The sequence below is a fragment of the Arvicanthis niloticus genome, chromosome 7, assembly GCF_011762505.2.
Source record: "Arvicanthis niloticus isolate mArvNil1 chromosome 7, mArvNil1.pat.X, whole genome shotgun sequence".
In the NCBI taxonomy this organism is placed as follows: Eukaryota; Metazoa; Chordata; class Mammalia; order Rodentia; family Muridae; genus Arvicanthis; species Arvicanthis niloticus.
In genome coordinates this window covers 8,441,822-8,467,061 of record NC_047664.1, presented here as the reverse complement: position 1 = coordinate 8,467,061, position 25,240 = coordinate 8,441,822, and the positions used below count along the sequence as shown (strand labels likewise).

General features: G+C 37.6%; 1 protein-coding gene across 4 annotated transcripts in view; it reads right to left on the bottom strand.

The window, feature by feature from the left end:
- The window catches only part of Myo5a (myosin VA), a 152,932-nt gene that overhangs the window by 56,124 nt on the left and 71,568 nt on the right, over nucleotides 1-25,240 (bottom strand). For all 4 annotated transcript variants that reach the window (XM_076937882.1, XM_034509251.2, XM_076937881.1 and 1 more), the window contains exons 9-20: nucleotides 23,121-23,227; nucleotides 21,100-21,365; nucleotides 20,267-20,348; nucleotides 16,706-16,846; nucleotides 14,887-15,012; nucleotides 12,357-12,440; nucleotides 8,170-8,331; nucleotides 7,170-7,267; nucleotides 4,404-4,490; nucleotides 4,219-4,327; nucleotides 1,190-1,401; nucleotides 224-380 (exon numbers count right to left, since the gene is read on the bottom strand). In XM_076937882.1, the coding sequence (XP_076793997.1) occupies nucleotides 224-380; nucleotides 1,190-1,401; nucleotides 4,219-4,327; nucleotides 4,404-4,490; nucleotides 7,170-7,267; nucleotides 8,170-8,331; nucleotides 12,357-12,440; nucleotides 14,887-15,012; nucleotides 16,706-16,846; nucleotides 20,267-20,348; nucleotides 21,100-21,365; nucleotides 23,121-23,227 (1,631 nt within the window). The remainder of the gene's footprint in view (nucleotides 1-223; nucleotides 381-1,189; nucleotides 1,402-4,218; nucleotides 4,328-4,403; nucleotides 4,491-7,169; nucleotides 7,268-8,169; nucleotides 8,332-12,356; nucleotides 12,441-14,886; nucleotides 15,013-16,705; nucleotides 16,847-20,266; nucleotides 20,349-21,099; nucleotides 21,366-23,120; nucleotides 23,228-25,240) is intronic.

Genomic DNA, 25,240 nt, shown 5'->3' with positions numbered 1-25,240 from the left:
CTTATTCAATTTTACAAGTTGTAGAGACAAATGGAAATGGGAAGTGTATTTTCTTTTGTATTGTCTTGTTAACAAGTGTATCTAATTCCTTAATACTCGCAAACAATTCAATTGTTGGTACACGGCTTCTTGGCCCACAGCTGTCTGGATGGTACTTTGTGCAGATGGAGAATATGGCGAATATTACTGGAATGCATGAACAGCCTTGAAAACAGTGTCTTACCTTGCGATACCTATTTCTTGCCAAGTAGCCTCTCAAGTAAGACTGAAGAACAATTGTGGCAGCTCGTCTAGTCTTGTACCTCCTGTGGACCACATACATCCGCCAGTACTTTTGAATGGTGGTTGCTGCCTTGGTTCTGCGCAGAAACTTAGCATAGCTGCCCAAAGACAAGAGGGGTCCACTGTCAGTCATCATGACTGCAAACCATCAATGTCAGTGTCTTAGGTATCCTGAGCAGAGCCTCACTGTTTGTATTCTAACATTCACCACAAGTAGGCACTTACACTCACTTATATTTGTTTAGCAATGTGTAGCTTCTGACGTATTTTCTCATTGGTGTTTCTCTAATTTTGAAAAGCAGGATGTCTCATATTGCCACATTTTACAAAAAAGAAAAGGAAGTTCATAAAGCTTTACTCTTTCTAGGACAGGATCGTTGTTCCATGCTATGTTCCCTTCACACAGCAAACTGATACACACTGCAATTCCAAACTTACTTTACTAGTTATCTTAGGTCATGGATTAAGTACCATCATTTCTTGAATCTGAGTATATGTTCTTCACCATCAATTCACTTGTACTTGTTCCTTTAAATTAAAACTGTCTGTATATGTATTTCAGTATTTCATGCTGAAAAATAATTCTTTGCTAGAACCTTTCTCAGTTAATTGCCCCTCAGTAGTCAAGATTACCTGTCTCATTTTTGTGGTTATTATAATTTACATACAATTTCTTCAAGTTCCATGTTAAAGTAAAAGATGTACAAGTTCTAAGGACCTAAGTTGGTAGCAATTCAAATCTTTATTATCATAACTCTAAGTAAGAATTTATTCCTTGAAATGGTCTTGTGAGTTAATTTGCTAAGCTTTGAAACTAATAGTGACTGAGACACTATCTTCTGATTCAGACCTGTCCTAGAATGGACCATGAACTGGACGAGGCCCATGAGACGATAGGGAGACCTACCATCGAGCCTGATAGCCCCGCACGTATCGCTGCACTGTGATGGCTGCCCTCTGCATGCACAGGTATCTCTTCCTTAGCAGCCACCCACGAATGGTCTTCTGGATCCGGATGCAGGCAGCCCTCAGTTTGTCAGCCCTCAATTTTTCTAGATAGGCCACTTGACCAGCACGAAAAAAGATCTTTGTCTTACCAAACTGGTATTTATCCTTGTCCTATTTTAGGGGAAAAAAATAAAAGGAGAAATAATGACCTTATAAAAGAAATTAAAGATGGAAAAAAAAAAAAAAACTAGAAGTAGAATCATTACAAAGCTGAATCTATCATCTAAAACCTGAGCTACATTTCAATGAACTAATGGAGCCAGATTGCTGATCCTTTATAAGTTGTGTAGACAGAAAGGATTTTAGAGAAAATGGTAGCCTAAGAGTTATTTTCCAGAATTATTCTACCTGGAATTATTATCTGAGGCCCAAAACTGGTTGTGGATTCTACGCAGCTACTATTTGCTTGTTTGGATTTTAAACATCTCAAGGAGATGGAGATGCTGACACTCCCTTTGACTGACCCGCTTCTAGATTACATCAGGTTGTACAATCCATGAGCAGCTGAAGAAACAAAAACACCAGTATGAAGAATAAGGCAGGAAGAAAAACACACAAAATAAAAGTTAAAAACAAAACAAAAACAAACCAACAACCAATCCTTCCAAATCCCTGTGTTTATATTAAGGATATGCTTCTACATGTGTATCAGTTTACCTCAACAGTATCTAAAAATAGATACAACCTCGTGAATGGTGTTTAAAACCTTCTACAGATTGTCAAAGGTTTAGAAGACTGTAGAAGATTTCCTTCATAAAAAATCCAACTATGTATATTGCATTGATGTTTGTAAGCAGAGCTGTAGAGTTGATGGAGATATGCATGTGATTTGGGTGATTTAACTCAGGTGTAAGTATGTAAATTATTACCCATATTCATATCAAAAAAGAGTAGAATTTACATATATTAATCCCTACTGTGTCTGAAATTCTAGGCAAAAGATAGAGAAACTCAGTTTTTGCATTAAGCACATATCTCTTTAAACATGAAGCAAAAAAAAAAAAATTAGAAACTATAACATATATTTGGAAAGTCTAAACTGATTTAATAACATTTACATAGGAACCCTAGCTAGGTTCTTTTCCACTGCAGATCTCAGCTACTACCTCTGCCTCCACTGGGTCCAGACCTGGAGTGGTTTGGGTGAGGAGGCAGCTGGAGGACTGTCTCAGCTGTCTGCTTCATATTCCTATTTGAACCCAAGTTAGAAAGGAGTGGGGCTAAATTTAAAAAAACAAAAAATAAACAAAAATCACATTAAATCTTAAAAATCATTACTAAAATGGGATCCTTAGTTCTCTCAAAGAAGAAAAACATTATCAAAGAAGAATTACATTTAATTAATAGCTAGTAATTATGAGTAAGTACTTCATAGTGAGGTACAAGAAAAATAATTTTTAAGTAACCTTTTCATGAATCTCAAACTCATCAAGACTCCACTTAGAGATTTTTCTATGTGTACTGTGTAGGCCCAGAGAACTGTTAGAAATGCAAATGATAATGGGATTTAGCTCAGTGGTACAATATTTGCCTAGTATACGCAAAGCCCTGGGTTCTATTTACAGAATAGAAAAAAAAGTATAGGGGAAAAGGTTGTTAAATTATTGGGCTCATCCCAGACCAACTGAATCAGAAATTTGAGGGGTAGAGGCTAGCAATCTGTGTCTAGCAAACCCTGTAGGTGACTGTACAAAATAGACTGTCTAGAGCACCACCATCTATCCTAACAATTTCTCTCACGTCTCATACACAACTCTTACCTCATAAAAGGCCATCTTACTGTTTCCCCCTTTTTAAGAAAAAATTATGTGTAGGAGTGTTTTGCTTGCATGTATATAAAGTTTACTTTGTTATGACAGTATCTGTGGAATCCAAAAAAAGATGCTGGATCCCTTGGAACTTGAAGTATAGTTATGACATCCCAGGTAGGTGCTGGGAACCAAACCTAGGTCCTCTGCAAGAGCAGCAAGTGTTTTTATCTACAGCTCTCTCTATCTCTAGAGATTTATTTTATTATGTGAATGTGTATATATGAGTATATGTGTATATGTGGTACCCACATAAATCAGAAGAAGGATCTCCTGAAGCTGGAGTTGCAGTTGCAAGCCACCCAGTGTGGATGCTGGAAATCGAACTTAAGTCCTCTGCAAGCAGGAACTCTAAAACATTTCTCCAGCCACATTAGCAAATTCTGTATTTTCTCCTTCTTTATAGCTTAGTTCCATTTGTATCCAAACTTACTCATTCTTTAGTGCCTGACTCAAATCTCACACCTCATGAAATTATTTTTCCTCCTCATAATGGATAGGGTTTTGATTTCCTTTGACTTCTCTCCTGCTTCCTCTGCATTGTATTTGGTCATGTTTGTTATTTTAAGATTCTTAGTTATATGTATGCATGTGAGTGTCTCTGCAAGGATATCTATGTGAATGTGTAAGTGGCCGAGAAGGCCAGAGGTGGTGTGAGCCACACACGTGTCCTGAAAAGTGAACTCAAATCCTCCTGAGTCAAGTCTATGCTCTTGTATTGAGCCATTGCTCCAGTCTTTACCCAATATGTGATATAATCTAGTAGACATAATCTAGATGCTCATCTTTAAAATGGATTGTCTTTAAAAATACAAATGGATTTCCCCCTTAATTATATCTGGTGTTTTCCATGACTAAGTACTAAAAACATTTTTGTTGACAATGATCAAACTAAAGGGCTGTACCTCAAGTTTGAGTTCATAACGGCTGTCTGGTGTTGGTGATCAGCATCCAATTCCTTCTGTCACACTAAACACAGTGAGTCTCACTTAACCTTTTGCCAGGTGTTTCCCTACTTAACCATCTGTCAAATAATCTGTTTAACACAGAAGTTTGCAGGGGTTTTCTGCTCAGAATGACAAGACCTTTCCAGAAACAGTTAAGTGAAAACCATTCTCACCAATATCAGTTTCTCTAATACATTCTTGCATGTTTGCTTTCTATCTCCCAGCACATCTTTTTGCTTCATTAGGACCCGGTACCGGCTGAAAAACTCTTGATAAGTCCACCTAAAAAAGAATCCCATATGAGCTTATTCAAGAACTGCTCTCAGAAGGCTCAGTTGCATTGGAAGCCTGGGCTCACCGTGAGGGAAACCCTGCTGCGCTGATCCGGATGGTCTCCAGGACACCACATGCTCTTAGCTGCTGCACTGCCCTCTTCTCATCAAATCTGCATGAAGAAACAAAAACTGTTAGCTCACAAAAGACCCAGACTGTCAAGGGTTAAATTATTTTGTCAAGAGACAAGTAGATAAACTAGAAAACAAAACATTCAAAAGCTGGAACAGTGATCAAAATGGAGAACTTCATGAAACAGCAGGAAAGAGATAGTAAAATAAAGAGCTAGAGATAACTCCTCCGGTTCACACTACAGTCTCGCCAGAAAGTCCCCTGCACAGATTCAAAATAAAGAAGACACGGTTCCCCCTCACTGTGCCCATCCTGTAGTAAGTGTGTAATTATGGCTTAGCCTGACTGAAAAAGCTCAGATGTCATCAGCTGAGCATATGGACCTCCCCTGAGATAAAGATCAATGAACCTGAAAGGACAAATTAAACACGTCCAATTCAGTTATTTAAGACAACAACAACTTTGTTTCTCTATAAGCTACTTACTGTGCACATATGAAGCATTTGTGGTATTCAAAGCAATGAAAATATATTTATTTTGTATTACATTTCACATTTATTTCATCATAAAGATGGTGTTTTGAATGAGAATGACTCCCATATGTTCATATATATGAGTGCTTGGTTCCCAACTGATGGAAACACTTAGGAAGGATTAGGAGGCGTGGCCTTGTAGGAGCAGGGATGTCTGTCACTGGGGCTTCCAAAGCCCTTGCCGTTACCAGTTAGCTTTCCCTGTTTCTTTCTGCATCATGCTTGTTTATCAGAATGTGAGCTCTCAGCACTGGTGCAGCATCATGCCAGCTCGTCTCATGCCATGTTCCCCACTATGATGATCCTGGACTCTAATCCTCTGTAACTGTGAACCCCAAATAGTTTATTTTATAAGTTGCCTTGGTCATGGCATTTTTGTTATGTCAAAAAGAAAATAAACTGAGACACTAAAAAGAAAAAAAGGCATGTTAATGTTAAAATGACATCAAAGAAGCATCAGAAAGTTCAGAAAGCATCAGGTGACTTACTCCTGTTGGTAGTAAGCTCTGAGCCTGATTAAGCTCTAAGTTTCTATCCAAGCCCATTCCTATACTGTCTCCTCGCACCTTGGATTGCTGGTAGGAGAAAGGCTTGCTAATACAAGGTCACAGTCAGGGTGCCAACTCCTTCCTGCTCCCACTTCCTCCAAGGGAGAGGATCTAGATGAGGAGGAGGAATATGGCAGGCTTCCAGAACTACCCAGAAATCTAAGGCAGAATCTGCACAGGAGGACCATCAAGACCATACTTACTCAGACACTGTAAAGTAGAAGCTGCAACCTTGAGTATATATGGCTAGTCTATTTGTTGTCTACTTATTTATTTATATTTTATTATGTATAAATGGATATTTGCCTGCATGTATATCTATACAACCCTTGAGTGACTGGTGCTCAGAGGCTAGAAGGCGTCAAATGATCTGAAACTGGAGTGACAGATGACTGTGAACTGTCATCAGGCTGTGGGGAAATAAACCCAGGTACCACGAAAGAGCAGACAGTGCACTTAAGAGCTAAGCCATCTCTATAGCCTCATGGCTGGTATTTTAAAAATATATTTAAAAATTCTTATTTGGCACATGGTATCTGTGGTTATTTATGGGGTAAAATGTGATAGATATTTCAATTCATATTCATAATCATCAAATCATATGCTTGATATTTGGACCCACAAATCCCTCTAGAATCATGTTATCTTAAGGATATACAGAAATATTTGGCAAAACATATTTGTTAAAAATTGTTGTTATAGGACATAGGAAGGGTTTGAGAAAGGGTGACTGGGAGGGACTGAAGGGAGGAAAGGAATGTATTCGTAATTTAATTGAAACATATTTTAACTGTTGTAACAACCTAAATAATTTATCCATAGTGAATGATTTAAATAGATTGTGGACTATCTATACCATAAGATACTCTGCAGCCAGTCAATCAATAATGTAGGTCTTTAAATACTAATCTAGGAACTGTCCACAGTCAATGATGTTAAAAGTAGCAATTATAATTGCTTCTCAGCCTTTTGGCTAAGATCAAGTGAAGTAGCAATTATAACATCTGACTTTACCTTGTTACTGTCTGTCTCTCTCGTTCTCTCTTACACACACACACACACACACACACACACACACAGAGAGAGAGAGAGAGAGAGAGAGAGAGAAGAGAGAGAGAGAGAGAGAGTAAATGCTAACTAGTCCAGCACCTATGCCAATTCACACTGCTTATCTCTTAGTGTTAGCTCCTGAAAACCATCCCAAAACATATATGGATTGCTTTTAAACTTAGAGAAATATTTGTAATTTGAAATCATCTCCAGAGATTCATTTTCACCTCTGACTTAGTATCTGAAGTAGAATGAGATTTTGATAAACATTCTCTGGCTTCAACAGATAAAATGTACCAGGTAAGCCTTGGCCAGAGAAGCCTTAGCCCAGCCAGCTCTGCTTTTAATTAATGTCCAAATTAACAAAAGGCCAGGAAAATTTCCAACAGAGATAGAGTCGAAACAGAAAAACAGAACCAAAGATACACTGTTGGCCTCAAATTTTCAAATCCTTAGAAAGCCAACTGCTAATTTGTTTTCATGTTGTCAAAAGGAAACAAAAACTGGAACTTTACTGAGAAGTAGATTCCCGCAACAAGACATGAAGATTTTCCCCAAAGTCTTCCTCCTTATTTCAGTTTGACTTACGTGAATGGAAACTTGAAATCATTAGGCTTAATACAGCGTACATAGTGAGGAGTGGTGGCGTTAAGGGTTTCCATAAGCAGGTGAAGGGAGTTTCGAAACTGCATAAAAAGGGTTAAAAAATTAGTTTTGTTAGAGATCAAAGACAACTTAAAATTATCCTCTGTTAGCATACTGAAGAGGACATAAATAGAGATACATAAACTATGAATTTAAAGTCATCCTCACAGGGGAGTGGTTAATAACCAAAAATTCCAGGTGTTTCATTTACATTTGCCTAAACTCCACATGTTCATTCTGCTAAATATGCATGAACCTTTGTTCTACTCCTGTCTCTGTAGTTTCTTTCTGTAAGTTCCATTATATGTGACTTATAATTTTGTTGCTAGGGCTATTTAATTATTTAGGTATGAACTCTTGCTACACAATACTAAAAAAGCTGCAGATTTCTTAGTATTGTATAACCAATGAGCAGAGAACAGGCTGAAGGGACCATCATTAAGGACGTGGGTCAAAACTGGAGGCTGTGGATCCACACCAGGCTCTGTTCCTATAGCACAAGGCCTCAAGGAAAAATGCTCTATGCTGACTAATGTAGCCCCTCCCTTCCAAAGCCACACCCATGTTCAGACACTAAGCTCCTGTGGAATGTTTCCTATTCCCTACAGGGAAAAAACATCTAAGGAAAGACAGGGTATTTTCTTGTACTGAGGAAGCTGACAGATGCTCTGTATAAATACAGAGATGAGACAACCAAGAACAAAACAAAGACAGAGGTCTGAGACATGATATGCATTAGAGGAACTGAGACAGCGAAAATTATTTTGGGAAGGGCTGGTGTATGGTATGAGTCTGGGGTGGGTAAAGTTTAAGTGTTGTTTGCACAGCAGAAACTCTGGCCTTTCTTTGCATGAAGATCCTGTCCACAAGGCTGAAGAAGGAAGGCCTGAGGCTTTGTGGAAGCTGAGGAGGTAAGTCTGGCAGTGGCAGCCCCTGAGCTCACCTGAAGTCCCACTGTCTTCTTGTGCTCTTTGGCAGTCTGGCCAGGTCGGCCCTTGGTGGGCTTTACAGGAACCCGAGTGAGAGGAGTGCGCCCTGAGGAGGTGGCAGAGCTGGGACTGATGGCCTTCTCATCATCTTGAAATAGTTCTGGTAGCATCTTAAACTGAGTCACAAATAGTAAAAGAAAGTTATACTCTAGACTTAGGAGCTGAGGCAACACAGTTATATTCCCAGCATTGAGGAGACAGAGAAGAAGATCATGAATTCCAGGCCAGACTTAACAATAGAGTGACTTCAAGACCTCTCCAAAGGAGATACTCCTGCCCAAACCAAACCAAACCAACAAAAACGTTATACACTAAGCACTGACTGGAAGGTAAGCCTTTGTAGAAGACACATTATAGATGCTTCTAATAAACAATTATTCCTGTATGGCGAAAAAATATTTGGGGTGAAACAAACTTAAAACTACTATATATACTGACTTGAAAATCTAACCCAGAAAGAATGTCAATTAAACATATAACTGGATTTGAACTATAATTATTTTATGAGAAAATATTAATTAAAAAACTGAGTTTATCATCTCAGTTTTACAAGAGGTTTTACGTAGCAGAAGCAAAGGACTAGTCCAGGTCTCCAGGTATCTGCAGAAAGCAACTCAGAAACACCTGAGAGTCTCAGCAGGAAGGCATTATGAACAAGTTTTCAATATTAGAAGGAAAAGTTAATGATGAATTAATAATTTTAAGAAAATAATTTGGATTGCATAAAAGGAGAAAACTCTGTGATTATACTATACATATTTATATTTGATTTTAAGAAATTTAGAACTTTAGTGCAATTACCATAATCATGTTTTTAAAGATGTGGTCTTCCTATATCACCATCAAAACTAACTCGGTAGATCAGGCTGATCTCAAACTCAGAGATCTGCCTGCCTCTCCCTTACAAGTAGTGAAATTAAAAGCATTTATCTTCAATCAGTGAATGGATACTAGTCAATACAGTGGGATGAACATTCCTGAAACAAAAGAGACCTAAACTAGTCTACAGCAACATCTTGCTATATGGATTCATCTTTCTAACACTGTTACATTCCATATAAATAAAATCAGTCATTGTGCACACTTGTACTTTTCTTACTAATCTCAGATTAGTAAATAATTTTCTATGAGATCACTTTTACTGAAAAGCAAAGTCATATGATTTCATATTGTATAAATGTATGGGCTGGAATACAGTTTAGTAGCAGAGAGTGCCTTTGGCAAATATAGGATCACAGACTAAATCCTCAGCACCACAAAAAACAAAACAAAACAAAACAAAAAACTAAAAAAAAAACAAAAAAAAACAAAACAAAACAAAACAAAAAAAACCACCCACAAACCCATCAGGGTAGTTAAGGAAGTTATCTATGATGATCATAACACAGTAAGGGCTGCCTGTTCAACAAGCAAATATATTTCCTGTTTGGGGGAATGGTTAATGTAATGTAGTCTAGCATGGTCAGCTATACAGAAGTAAAAAACTATTTTAACATTATCCTGTATGACAAAAATGGACCACATTGCAGAGAAAAAAAATTAGTTCATAGTGTGTGTGTGTGTGTGTGTGTATATATATATATGAAAACTCAGCATGGGAATCAGAATCTAGATGATTCTGTGATAGGCCATGTACAACAATGTCTTAGCCATGGTATCATTCTCAAATAAATTGCTGGTTACACATTAGCAGTTGCCAAAACTTCATTTTTAATTTCTTTTCTGTGAAAAGTTTAGTAGAACTGGGCTATCATACCATATTTATCAATAAGTGCTACAATTTAACTTGACATCTATACTATCTACCAGAAAACAGATTAGTTTTCAAAGTCCAGAATACACAAATACATATCTGCGCGTGCGCACACACACACACACACACACACACACACACACACACACACACACACATTTAAGGATTACTTTTATTAGAAATTCTAAACTAAATTTCCCTAAATTACTTTTTATTTTTTAAAAGTGTATTTCCAGGCACAGTGTGACCACGCTTATAACCCCAGCACTTAAGAAGGTGTAGAGGTCCTGATTTTTACAATGACCTGGGCTAGACAGCAAAGCCCAGTTAAGAAGTTTGGTGTGGTGGCACATGTGTCTGTAGTCTTAGGACTTAGGAGGTAATGGAGGAGGTTAAGAGTTCAAAGCTAGCCACGGTTGCACATCTACATATTTTGAGGCCAGCCTAGACTAAATGACATCTTGTCTCAACAAGCAAACAATAATAAAACCAAACAATGCTGGGGGAATGATTCAACTGGTATCTTGCTGAGTTTGAAGTCCAGCAGCCCCCAAAATGTTGGGCTAGTGGCACATGCTTATAATTCTACTAGGGAGGAGCAAACAGGAGGGTCCCTGGGGTTCATTGGTCAGCCAGTCTATCTCTACTGGTTAGCCCCAAGCCAATGAAACACTATGTCTCAAAGGAGGTAGACTGCATTCCTAAGGATAGCCTGAGACTATCTTCTTGCCTCCACACACATACTCACACACCGGAGCGCAGGCACACGCACACCCCACACACAGCATATACTTTGAATTGTTGCATTGGAAACTGTTCTATAATGTATTCTTGAGATAGTGCTTCTTCACAGGCCACTTTTCTTATTTTTGTTCCTGGTGCTTCCTCTGGCAGTCTCTGTTAGTTGGAACATCTGGCTACAGCAGTTTTTATCTACATGCTCTCTTGAGCAATCACACTCAGACTCGTGGCTTTAACAAGCACCAAGTTCTGAAGCCTACAGCATTTCTACTACCTGCTCTGCCTTTCCCTTTGACTTGCCTTCATTCCCCACTTCCTACATGACATTTCTACCTGGCTATCTCTAATTGACATTTTAAGCAAAATAGATCTAAAACAGACATAAATAGATTTTACATTGTTATTATCATTTTTAAAAAAATCTGTCAAAACACACAGCACAAATACAAACAAATTGGTCCCCCCCCCCCAAGAGAACAAACTGGTTCAGCATGACACCTGCTTCACATCAGGTTCAGAGAGATGATAAAGTTAAGGTCTGCAAAGACCGGGAAAAGAAAAGCCTTTGAACTTATGGAAATCACAAACTACCCCACTTCAGCTGCAACAATGGAACACAGATTCCTCTTCCAATGACTTTTCCCAATACATTGCTGACTTCTAATGACTGGACCCACTAGCCAAACAGGAAATTAAGTTAGAGTAAAGATAGAGCTGACTATGGGTGCATCTAGAATGAAAACCTGTGCTTTGTTTAAGCTAAATTATTTTTGACAAAGTAATAACAACAGAGAATTCTATTGTCCATATACTATTCTACAGATGCTAAAAGGATTCTCTTGAAATAAGCCAGAAAAGCAAGAGTGCCAATCAGTCATCTATACGGTCCACACAAATATGTTTACTTTTTTAGCAAGTATTTACAGCATCAAGTAACTGGCTTCCTGGTTTGCTCTTGTAGGCTGACTGTGTGCCCCTCTTTCATACTTTCCAGATAAAGGTGAACAGGTGAAGGTAAAGACCAGCTGAATAAGCAGTATAACCATACTTCCTTACCATCTGGAATATTTTTTTTCCTAGTGCAAAGCAGTGGTTCTAGTATTTGTTCTTATGAAAAAATAATTCAAACATTTTGGGTCACATCTGAAACTACATCCATGATGACCCAGAGTTAGTCTCCACTTGGATGGAGTGCAGTAAGACCACATTTCTAGCAAATCCCTTCAAAGTGACACCGCAGAACGACCTCTGAGTCTCCCAGTTGCAGGAGAGTGGAAATACTACTGAGACAGTGATTTCACATGGAGCTGAAAGACCATGTGGCAGAGTGGTTAAGAGCAGGTTCTAAGCAAGACAGCCTGAGTTTACCCTAACTTGGGAACTTACCAGTCATCAGTCCTCTCTACCTCAGCTGCCTCATGTGCAAGATGAGAATAATGTAATACTACCTCACTGTAAGAATCAGACTGTCAACATTTGAATGGTTCTCTATACAGGGCCTGACACGTATTAAGTGTTAAGTTTAATTTGACAAATTAAAATCTGTAAAGAAAACTAACTTCATTAGAAAATCATTATTAGTATTAAAAGACTAGTGCTGAAGCAATTAACATTTTATGGAGCATATCCTGATGAGAGTAAGTTTACCTTGCTTGACTTAAGGACTTTAATTTGTTCTTCAAAAACGGTGTCTTTATTCTTTTCAAGAAAACCTTCACACTGGTATTCTACCTGAAATCACATGAAAAAAATATCTCCTTAACTGACAACACTTTGGAATAGATATAGTCATCAAAAAAACAAAAAACAAACATATGTATTTGCCCAGGCTCTATGACTAGCTCTTAGCAAGTGGTACCATCAGTCATTTCTAAGAGATCAGTGCCATTTCCAAGGAGAGGTGTGGTAATTCACTCTAGTAAGCCTGGGGAGATACACACCAAGTGCTCAATTCCTACCATAGGAGTCACTTGTACATTCATGCTCATTGCTTTACTAATCATAACAGCTAAGAAGTGGAACCATTCTCTCTGTCCATCAATAGATGAATGGATACTCAACGAGTGGCGCATACATAAAATGGAGTTTTAATCAGCCACAGTAAAAATAAAATCAGCCGGGCAGTGGTGGCGCACGCCTTTAATCCCAGCACTTGGGAGGCAGAGGCAGGTGGATTTCTGAGTTCGAGGCCAGCCTGGTCTACAGAGTGAGTTCCAGGACAGCTAGGACTACACAGAGAAAGCCTGTCTCAAAAAACAAAAATAAATAAATAAATTAAATAAAATAAAATCATGACATTTTCAGAAAAACTGTCACACATGGAAATCATTATATTGAATGAAATAAGCCAAACCATAAAAACAAATACTTCATGTCTTCCCTCATATGTGGATCTGACATTCCAATTGCATGTGTGTGTGTGTGTGTGTGTGCGCGCACGTGCACATTAATGTAGGTCATGAACTAGAAAAGAGAGCATAACAGGAAAGAGAGCTCTCAATGGAGAAAAAGAAAAGGTAATGGACTCTGTGTGACATGAAGGCACAACTGTGGCTAAGGGATAGGAAATGGAATCACAAGAGGAGGGCGGGAAACAGTGGAAAGAACTGGAGGACAAGGGTAAATAAGAACAAAGTATGTAAGAAAAAGGACAAAATGAAATCCATAGCACACACCAAGAATTCTAGCACATATGAGGTAGAGGCAGGAGGATTAGGAATTCAAGATTGGCCTCAGCTATACAGTAAGTTTAAGGCCAGCCTTAGGTTCATAGCTCTTGTCCCATAAAAACCAAAAATCTATTATATGTTACCTTAAAAAAAAAACAAACAATAAAAACAGCAAAATAAAAAAGTAATGTGTACTCTAGTAAGTTGACAAATACCAATTTCCTAAATAACAGTGGTAGTGATTGCTGATAAACTGAGATCAAACTGCTCAGTCAGTTCATGGATAAGCAGACTTGTAAGCTGATTTTCTCTCCCATGGCCAAAGAGAGCTCCTCCCAGCCTGACCCAGTGTATAGTCCAAGCTAGTGAACTATCTGCACAAGCAGAAGTGTTCCTCTGAGGCAGCATTTCTCGACCTGTGGGTCATGAGTCCTTTGGGGGTGGAATGACCCTTCTGCAGGGGTTGCCTAAGACCATTGGAAAACACAATTATTTACATTAGGATTCATAACAGTAGCAATGTTACAGTAACAAAAATAATTGTATGGTTGGGGTCAGCACGGCAGACAGAACTGTATTAAAGGGGCATAGCATTAGGATGGGTGAGAACCACTACTGTAAGGAGGAAAAAGACTAAGTGAAGAGAGGCTGGGGATTCGTGAGGAGCTAATGATGGCAGAGGGGAAGATGGGCAAGTACTGGATAGTTTGGTAAGGTGGGACTACTCGAGAATTGGCTTTCTTCTAAAACCCCACAACTTCAGCCATTTCCCTCTCAAGGGGTTCCTCATCTATGCTCCTTAGGTCACCTTAGTCACCCAAAGGTTTCAAGCCAGGACTAGACAATCAGAAAACTCTATTCATATAGGTCTTCTGAAATCTCACAACACACCCTATCCCATAACTTCCTTGCAGTGTAAACTAGTCACATAGTCCCCAACTTGCTAAGTGAACTTGTGAAGAATGTATCACCATGCTTTCACAGGAGACAAAAAATCCAGTCTCTGTTATGAAACCTGTGAGACCTTCAGAAGTTTCATGCATGCAGAGATATAGTATGTATATACACCATTTTAGTACTACTAAAAAGTTTAATAAAGTCATTTATACCATAAATTACATTAATGTATTTCCATACTTAAGCACATAAATACCCACCTCACTTGGGCTAAAAATTATAAATAGATGTTAGTTATGTAAGTTCAAGTCAGAGATCAGGTTTGGGTACTAAACAAGTTATGAAAATACTTTCGGTTTTCAGTTTCTTGGATTTCAAGACTTCAGACAAAGACTTTTGACCCATATTTATTTAATATGTAATCCAATTCAAATTACAGTAAGAGAAACCCAAGATGGCAGTACTGAAGACTGCTTTCCCTGAAAGGACTTTAAAGAAAGCAAGTGCTGCAAAATAAAAGCAAAAACAAGAAAACAATACTTGACTGCTGATTTTTTATTATAATTCAATGTAAAGTACAGAAAACGAAAAAAGACAAAAAGTTTCCTTACTTTGTCAGCAAAATGTTTGATGATGAAAGCTTTATTTGACATGCGGGGCTTCTCAAAGAGGGCACATTTGTTCAAATGTGTGTTGTACAGTTTTTGGGCCCATGTGTCATCTGTTCCTTTAGGCATCTTGGGGAGAAAAAAGAAGGTGAAGTGTCTGAGTGCTAAATGTGTTGTGCAACATCAGCAACAAGACATCAGTTCCTATGTTCAGTTCATTCTTTCTTCTCATCAGCGCGAGTTAACCACCAATGAAGGGCGTGGCTGAGACCTTCCTTGGAGTGACCAGGCACAACATGTGAATGACCATCTGCCTATACCGGAGTCATCAACACTTAATTTTTTTTAACACAATAAAGGCCTTACAAGTTGAAGATGAAATACAACTATTAAGGCATACTTTATATTTTTTAAAATTGTTAAATGCAAGTAACATTTATACACAGTGAAATATTAATTTAATCTGGAAAGGTATGAACTGGTGGTCTCCTCTTGCCATTTGCAGAAACTTAACTACTTTTTACCTGTTTTTAAAACATGTACTTGAGTGGGCTCATTCAATATACTCCTTACATTTCCCCTCTTACTTATGGTCATTAGGTTGTTACTAACTTTTTGTTATGACAAGTGTCATATTCCTCTTATACATACATACTTTCAATATATTTGTAAGTATTCTTATAGGTTAAACTCCCAGGTCAAAAGGCATACATGTTTATGATTCTGCTATCCTATAAAATATATTGTATGAATTCTTGTCCTTCATCAAATGTATACATATATTATTAACTTAGTCTCAGCAAATGAAAGGTAACAAATTTACATTAGCCTGTTTGGTTGATATTGGAAAAAGCAGGATATTGTTTTTGCTTTGCTTTCTTATTTTTAATCTCAAATAAGAATGAACACTTTTTTTATCACATGCATTCTTTAAAAAAAAACCCTCAGTTTTTATTATAATTATGTGTATTTGAGGACAAGTACATGCCTTCCACTGTGGGATATGGGGATTGAACTCAGATTGTCAGATCTGTATAGCAAGCATTTTTACCCACTGAGTCATCTCAGCAGGCCCACATACATTCTTAACACTAAGTCTGGCTCCTTATAAGGGTCAACACATGATAGGAGCTGTGATTTATTGTATATAAAGTAAAAGACAATAAAAAATTGCCTAAGGTCCTTCAGTAATAAAGTGGAAGATTTAATGATTTTCTAACATGCTACATCCTTAAATATTAAACCAAATAAAATAGTTATCATTTATGTCGGTAACAAATATTCAAAACATATGGCTATTTAGAAGTATATTCAAAATAATTTTGGGGCAGTTTCTTGTATTTCCATATATTCTGCTGATCAAACACATTCAAGATAAACATTAAAGCAAAAATGATGAAAAGTAGTAATAGTTTTCAATTTGTAGTCAGCTAAAACCAGAAGGGAAATTCTCCTAGTTTCACTTTAAATACAATCCTTGGGTCGGGGCCAGTGAGAAGGCCCAGCAGGTAAAAGCACAGGCTCTGCCAGCCTGATGACCTGAGTTCATTCCCACTCCCACAGTGGAAGGAGAAAACTGGCTCCCAAAAGTTGTTCTGATCGCCAATATATGGTGTGGCACATGTGCATCACACATACACATTGCACACACACAGTTAAATAATAAAAATAATTTTTAAAGAACCTTTGGGGTCTAATGTCTCTTCAGAATGAATGAGAGGCCCCTGACTTGTCACAACCACATACTGAAAAGTTTCTGCTTGTCCTGTAGCCTTGATTCATCTATCTTGACAGGTTAAGTACTTCAGAAAAGTATAATCACCTTACATTCCTCATCCAGCAAATCTAGAATGCCCAGTTTAGATTCTATAAGATTGATACAAGGCTGATTATCATAGAAATCTATGAGTGTCCATGGAATTTGCTCCTTCATATATTCCTCCTGTTCCAATTTGAAGACATGCTGAAATAAAGAAAAAATGGCAGTTGTTATCAGATTATTATTATAAAGATCATAATCAAGAAGCACACTTCGATAAAACACTGAGGATACCAACAAAAGGAGATAGCTCATGCCTCTCAGTAAAAATAGCCTCATGGAGAAGCATGACTGAAATCATGTACAGAAAACCTCAGCTATAAGCATTCACTATGAATAAATGAATCTGAGTAGGTAATTTAAAAAAGAATTTTTTTTGTTATGTTTGAGAAAGGGTATCTGTATGTAGACCACGTTAGCCTGAGATTCTCTATGTAACTCAGGCCAGATTTGAATTTGCACTCTGCCTTAACCTTTCAGATGCTGAGATTACAGGTATGCATCACTACACCAGGCCTATACATGCTTTGAATTGCAGATAAATAGAATAGTCCTTGTGATTTTTAAATACATGTGCACCACCCATACCACCCCTTCTCATTCCCATTCACTCTTTAATCAGATTATATACTGAGTCTATACTATGTGTCAGTTACTGTATGTGGTCAACAGCATAGACAGGGATGCCGTATATGTGAACTGGGAGAGAACTAGGAGAAATAGTTGCAAAGAATAAAAGTGAGATGAAATTTTCTGGCTTCTTTAACAACTCAGTTGTGTCATGTGATATTTTCTTGGAAGCTGTCTTGTGAGAGGGCATGTGATGTTTTGCCAAAAACAGACACTTGAGAGGGTGTGTGATATTTAAAAAGAACATAAATGGAACCCCACAAACAGTGAGGGACGCTCTTGCATTGCTATGCCATGCAATGCTTCACTGGTCTTTGTTGGTCTTCACTTCTTAGAGAGAAATTCGCCAAACAATTTCTCGTGGCATTCCAGCTGATTCTGGCCACTTTTGCCGATTCAAGCAGATTGGGTGGAGCCTTGCTGTTTCTGCTGGATCATGCTGCCATTACTGATTCCTGTTCGGTGTTTGCTATTGAACTAGACTGCTGGTATCCTAAAAATGAAGAGTGGAATCGCCCCAAGTAACTACTTCTAAACAGGTACACAAAACCCTTTCCTACTAACCTGCTTTTTCTTCTACCTCTGGTCGATGGAGTTGAAGAGTTTAAGAACCTTAAATAAAATGGGTTTTGAAAAAAAAAATCTAAGCCTACATAAAAGTACAAATGCTATGATATTATGAAAGAGAATGACAAAAGTCCTCATTTAGTTTGGATATGGTGTTTGGGTAGGCTTCCCAGGGGAAGGGCTGTGATCAAGTTCTGAATATGAATGAACAGAAGCTAAACTGGTCCAGGTGGGGAAGGCAATCCAACCACTGACTGCTTAAGCCTGCTGCTCCACCCAAGTTGGCTGACAACACAGCTTCTAGTCTCACTACAGACATTAATGACCACTACTGGATCTTAAATTTCTATTTACCTGTTTCTTCTCAATCCTTTGTCTCATTCTTTCTTGCCAATTTTTTTTCTAGGAAAACTAGCTTTTTGTAGCTATGACCCAACAATAACTATTTCCTAGGACCCCAAGCTTTAGAACTCAGAGGTGACAGAGATTTTTGATTCATTCATATTCTCTCTCTCTCTCTCTCTCTCTCTCTCTCTCTCTCTCTCTGCACTTGGAACTCTTCCATTATATTTTATACTTATGACAATATCATCTTAGCTCATTTGCAGTACTAATCCTTGATCAAAAAGATCATCCAAGCCAGGCGATGGTGGCGCACGCCTTTAATCCCAGCACTCCGAAAGGAGAAGCAGATCACTGTGAGTTTGAGGCCAGCCTGGTCTATAGAGTGAGTTCCAGGACAGCCAGGGCTACACAGAGAAACCCTGCTTCAGAAAAAAAAAATCATCCATATAATTCATATAATTCTAATTAACAAATGTGTTCTGTTATTTTTATTGGTAAAGGGATAAACAAGGTATATTTGAGAATTATGGATTTGGGGGCTAGAGAGATGGCTCAGTATTTAAGAGCATTTGTTGGTCTTGCACAGGACATCAATTCAATTCCTAGTTCTCACAGGTGGCTCACAACTATCCTTAACTGGTGAAATACGAATCCTGTTATGGAAACCCTTAAGCTTGTAAAGGCCACTCTACATTGTTTCGCTGTATTAAACAGCTTTACTTGCTAAACAAAGATGGTTAAATGTTTATCAAAGTACTTATATTTTACAATGTCAAACACCCTAAAAGTTAAAACTTTAGTCCCAAATGTATATAACCCCAATCTGACTACCAATAATCAGAAATTTTTAATTTTCTTTGCTATTTTTTTAGTATTTATTTCATATTTTAAAAGAATATACTAATCAAGGGGCTAGAGATATGGCTCAGAGGTTAAGAGCACTGACTACTCTTCTGAAGGGCCAGGGTTCAATTCCCAGCACCCACGTAGTAGCTCATAATTGTGTATAACTCCAGTTCCAGAGGATCCAGCAACCTTACACAGACATATATGCAGGCAAAATACCAATGCACATAAAATAAAAATAAAAAAATCATTGTTTAAGAAAATTTTAAAAAGAAATATGCTTATCAGAGTTTTTTGACTTCTCAATTTGAAATTTTATTTTGTCTTTGTTTTCTCCAGTTATTGGTCTTTATTTAGCAATATATATAATATATATTCATAATATATATTGCTGAATAAAATATATATGTAGGTTTCCACATCATAGAAAAAAGTCTTCAAAGACAAGCAGCATCTAAACATAGCACAGTATTCTGTCATAGTCGATTTAAGGACCCAACAAAACTAAAAAATGAGCTGTACTCTCTCTAGCTTTACCAACTACGATGATCTTTGTTTTCTGAAAATAAAAAGAATGTTTTTCAAGTGCAACTTACTGTTTTACACTACTACAGAAATTTACATACTAAAGTATAGATTATTTTCAGAGAAATTTAGCATTCATTTCGGGCAAAGAACTCTCTCTGTTTAAACTGGGTGATAAGGTGGTGGCAAGTCTGTAATCCAATACTTGGAATGCAGAGGAAGGAGGTTAGCTCAAAGCTAGTTCAGGCCATTCCCAAAATATACCCACTGCCATTACACAGCCCGTGAAAAGAAGACTTGTGAAATTCTGTATCTTCCTAACATAGTAAACAGTGTTAGTAGTAACCCCACATATAGTGGCTTCTAACAGCAAGTCCCACTTCTTGCATCTCTCACTCAAATTATTTGTCCTAAATGTTCATTATTCCAGATAAGGGATAACTGTTAAACATTTTTTTAAATGTTATATCAATTTGTAACATTGTTCCAAACTCTGTTCTCTGGCAGTTTCCCTATTCTAAATCCATTATAAGAATTACAGTTCAGGAGTTTATTTCAGAGACCAAGCTTCTTTAAAAAAAAAAAAAAAAAGACTAAGAATTCAAAAGAAAAGTGTATAGCAGAATCTTATTCAAGAAAGAAAATTCTTACCATGTTGAATTGTTGCTGTAGTTTTTCATTTGCATAATTTATGCAGAACTGTTCAAAACTATTTATTTCAAAGGTTTCAAATCTGTAATACCGAAAAAGTAAGGTAGGAAGAAAAGAAAAAAAATAAATATTTAAAATATGTACACTTGGAAGAGACAAATGGGAAGTCTCTTAACATCACCTTTTCTTTTACTTATGAGATAAAGGTCTGTGAGTTGAAAGGACAGACTATGAAGAGCATCCGCTGAGACAAAGCCTCCCTTTGTACAGTCCTGCCTAAGGATATGCAGCCTTGGGTTTTTGAGGCTCACTCATCCTCCAGTAGAAAAACAATAGAACTATGCTAAAGCCACAGTTCTTATCAATTTATTCTCCCAACACTTCACACAGAAGAGAGAGATAGAAACAGAAGCCTTATAGGTTCTTCTGAAAAACTGAACCAGAGAGTGAAAAATTAGCTGCCAAACAAGTCCATGTACAAAAAAAGTATCAATATTTACAGAAGTGTATCCAGAGAAGGCAACTAGAAATGAAATTGTATTTTTAGAACTTCAATAATTTATCACAAGAGTCTAAAAACCAATTAATTAATTAACCCATTAGCTTAGTTGATAGACTCTGGAGCTGAGTTAATTTTTGTTTTAAGCAATGTGTAATTTTTTTTCTTGCATCATTATATCACCATCATCAAGACACTTCTGAATGGTTATAAATAGGATTTCCTTCTCTTCTCCAGTAGAAAATAAAATTAAACAGTGCAAAGAGGTACAAAACACCCCCCAAATAAACAACTGCTTTCCAGCAGAGCAGGGCAGCCAGCCAAATGCACTCACCCGTAAATGTCCAGCACGCCAATGAAAGAGTGCTGTTTGACAGCCGAATGGAGAGCCTGATTGACGTGATCAACAATCCAGTTGAAGAGCTTAGCATAGATGTGCTTGGCTAAAGCATCTCGGGCATTTGTGGCCTGCAGCTTGGAGATGGGCTTGATGTATGTCTCTGTGGCAGTAGCCAGCTTTCGGTGGCAAAGCCAGTGACACATCTCTTCATAATCCACACCCATGAGGTCACAGAAGACGATAAGAGGCTCATGCTTAGGCTACAAGAGAGAATGCATTATTGTCTATGGCCAAATCAGAGAATAATTTCTGAAAATGGTCACAAAATTCAGCAGTACCTCTGTCAAACAGACATTAACGTCATTCACATCTGATCAGTGAGTATAATCAGAAGTATCCACACATATGTCAAACAACTTGACAAAAACAATCACATGGCTAGTTTATATCAGCATTGTCATTAAAACCTGAGTTTCCTGATGTCATCATCTCTGGACCCTTCCCTGAAGATAATCACTTCAGATTCAGTACCTTCACTTACAGCACCTACCAATCACGAAGGAACAATATGTGCTACAGCATGGACCAACTTTGAAAGACCACGTATCACAAGATTCAATTTCTATGATTATCCAGGATACATAACTCTACAGAGCAAGACAGTAGACTCAAGTTGTTTGAGTTGAGGAGATAGGAATACAAGTTGGTGATAGCTAAGATGTCCAGGCTTCTTTTTAAAAGTATTTTAAGCTACCTGTGGTGATGGTTGAACACACCTATGAGCATACTCACAACCATATATTGGTGGTGGTAAATAGATTATATCTCAATAAAGCTGCTTTTGGAAAAAACAAAACCAAAAACTGGTGCTAGGTGTGATTATACACACCTGTAATCCCAGAGTGTCACAAGTTTGAGGTCAGCCTGGCCACAGGAAAGACTATCTTTAAGGGGGACACTTATTTTCTTAAAAGAAATTAGATGTTTAAATCAGAGCTATTATTTTCTCCTTTAAAAAGTATTGGGGAGGGGCTGGTGAGATGGCTCAGTGGTTAAGAGCACTGACTGCTCTTCCAGAGGTCATGAGTTCAAATCCCAGCAACCACATGGTGGCTCACAACCATCCATAATGAGATCTGATGCCCTCATATGGGTGTCTGAAGACAGCTACAGTGTACTTACACAAAATAAATAAATAAATTCTTTAAATTAAAAAAAAAAAAAGTATTGGGGCAAGAGAGATGGCTGAGTGGGTAAAAGATCTTGTGCACAAGCCTGATGACGTATGTTCATTCCCTGGGACCCAAGCAAAACGATGGACATGATGGCAATCATCTGTAATCCCAGTACTCCATGATGGAATGGAAAGCGAAGACAGGAGAACTGGCCAAAGGTTCCCAAGCTAGAACACCATGAACAGGTAGAAACAAGAAAGACCTGCCTCCATGGGGTGGCAGGGGAGAACCAACTCCTAAAAGTTGTACTTTGGATTCCACATGTGTGGCCAGCACTCACATACACACATACAAACAAACACACAAATAAAAATAATGGGGCTGAAAAGATAGGTCAGCAGGTAAAAGTACTTGTTACACAATATCAGGACTAGAGTTTGCATTCTAGCACCCATGTAATAAGCCACTGCCTCAATCTCTAGCTCTGAGAGATCCAATGCCCTCATCTGGCCTGTATACATATACAGATTTGTGTACCTGTGTGCATATACATGTGCACAAACACAGAATAAATAAAATAATAAACAAATAAATGAAATTAAATCTACTGTTGATCTAGAGAAATGGCTCAGTAGATAAAGTGGACCTGAATTTGCCCCCCCAGAACCATGTTCAAAAAGACTAACATGGTGGCATGTTACAAACACAGTGATTGCCTAGCTTGTACAAAGGTCCCAAGTTCTATCTCCAGTTGTAAAACAAACAAACAAAACTAACAGACAGGCATTAAAATCTATTAAAATTGCATTTATTAATCTATTAAGCTTGTTCTGGACTTACAGGTATTGTGCAGCTGTCTGAATCTCGAGATGCAAATCCAACATTGCCTAAGTGAAGAATGCCAGCAAGTATTCGAAAAATTCCCATTTGGTAAGATTCACTAATTCCTGAAATAGAGTAAATAAACAAGTGCTTGATGTCAGAATAGCAACAAAGTAATTATAAGAAAAATTTAAGTCTACTATTAATTCTTGAATATTGCCAGATGTGTATATTACATATGTAGTCACATATAACAATACTTTCAGTTTTGTTCACAGTAACACATTAGGCAGTTTCACAATGTGGGTTGTGGAGTGTGCCTAATATGGTCTCATGTCTTGCTGCAATCACAGACATGTAACTTCATTGTCTATGATTTGGTTTTCTCACTTGAGATAAGGGGATAATTCTTCAGAGAGTGTTTGCAATATTAAATGAAATAATGTGCAGAGCATACCTGGACATATTAGGTACTAAAGAATTACTACTGTCACATCTTAGATGTATAAGTATTTTATTAATATTATTGCCACTATTCATCCCTACTCTAAATGCATATTGCAGCCCAATAAGGCTGATTTAAGTTGGATTACTGAATTACTTCTAAGTATAGATTAATTAGAAATGAAAGAGATCCAAAAATTAGAAGTGTTCAAATGGTTTTATATCCTAAGCTTATAAGTGAAGATGCAAACACAGCATTGGAACAAGACCTAAATGACAGGGTGAGATTAGAAAGTTGGATACTTTACGGCTTTTACCAGATCTGGCTTCAATTTTTCAGTGAAGAACAAAAGTTCTAGAATATTAAACATAATTCTATAAGTAAAAGTGTAAAACTATTTAAAAAACATTTTTATAAAGGGTAATTGAGAATTTACCTTATGGTGAACAGTCTTGCTATTTCCTATATTACGTAATGGCTGGCTTTCTTTCTTTCTTTCTTCCTTTCTTTCTCTTTCTTTCTTTCTTTCTTTCTTTCTTTCTTTCTTTCTTTCTATTTATTTGGTTGGTTGGTTGGTTGATTTATTTATTTTTATTTTTTTGAGACAAGGCCTTATCTGTGTAGCCCTGAGGAATGTTATATAATCCTTAGTGGAAATTACAAGTTCAACCTCCTGGAATCCCTCTCCATGCAAATGAGGTATCCATAGAACCTTAAGCCTCAGCCAATGAAACTTCACCCTAAGAAGAACCCCTTCCCACTATCCAAGGTTCATATATATATATATATATATATATATAGCCCTTGATTCACCCAAATAAAGTATATGTGCACAAGCTATTTTGTTGAATACTGTTTGACAGAGTAGTTTCATTGAATGTCCTCTAAAAGAACTGTAACACTGAGGAGCTGTAACATTGTCATCTTTGGAGAAGATGCCTACCTGACACCCCCCTTCAGCCCTCCTATCTTCTACCCCTCACTTTCCTACCCTCCACCCCTCCCCACCCCTGGCATTTACTGCCAGACTAGGATACTGCCCACCCACCAGTTCTGGACTTTGCTATGTCCTTTCCCGCCTGGTGTGCAACAGTCCTGGACACCCCCAAGGGAAGAAGTAAAAAACAGAAACACAGAAACAAATACTGGCCTTTTAAAATTCTTAAGTAAAACAATACTCTGTGGGACTTAATGTGCACATGGATCAACTGTACGCCCTGCTAAAATGCAGATGCTGAGTCTAACGTTTTATGAAGTAGTATGAGTCTGTATTTTTAGCAAGTCTTACAGGGTTCAGGACCTAAGCTCCCTTATTAGAAAGTATATCTCTAAATACCAAAATACAATATTTGAGTTACTTCTATTCTGAGGCTTTTTTTTTAAAGGACACCTTTTAAAATTGTATACTATTGTACAACTCTAAGTATAAACTGACTGGCATTCAGATTTAACACTTTTTATTTATTTATTTTTTAAAATTTTATTTAATCTTTTTTTTTTTCACACTGCAGATTTTATCCCCCTCCCAGTCCACCCTCTGACTGTTCTCCAACCCATACCTCCTCCCCACCACCCTATCTCCAAAAGGATGTCCCCACCTCTCTACCCCCCACTCCACCAGACCTCTAAACTCAGTGGTATCTGTTTCAAAAACACAGGAATAACACTATGTGCATATATAAAATTCTCAAAC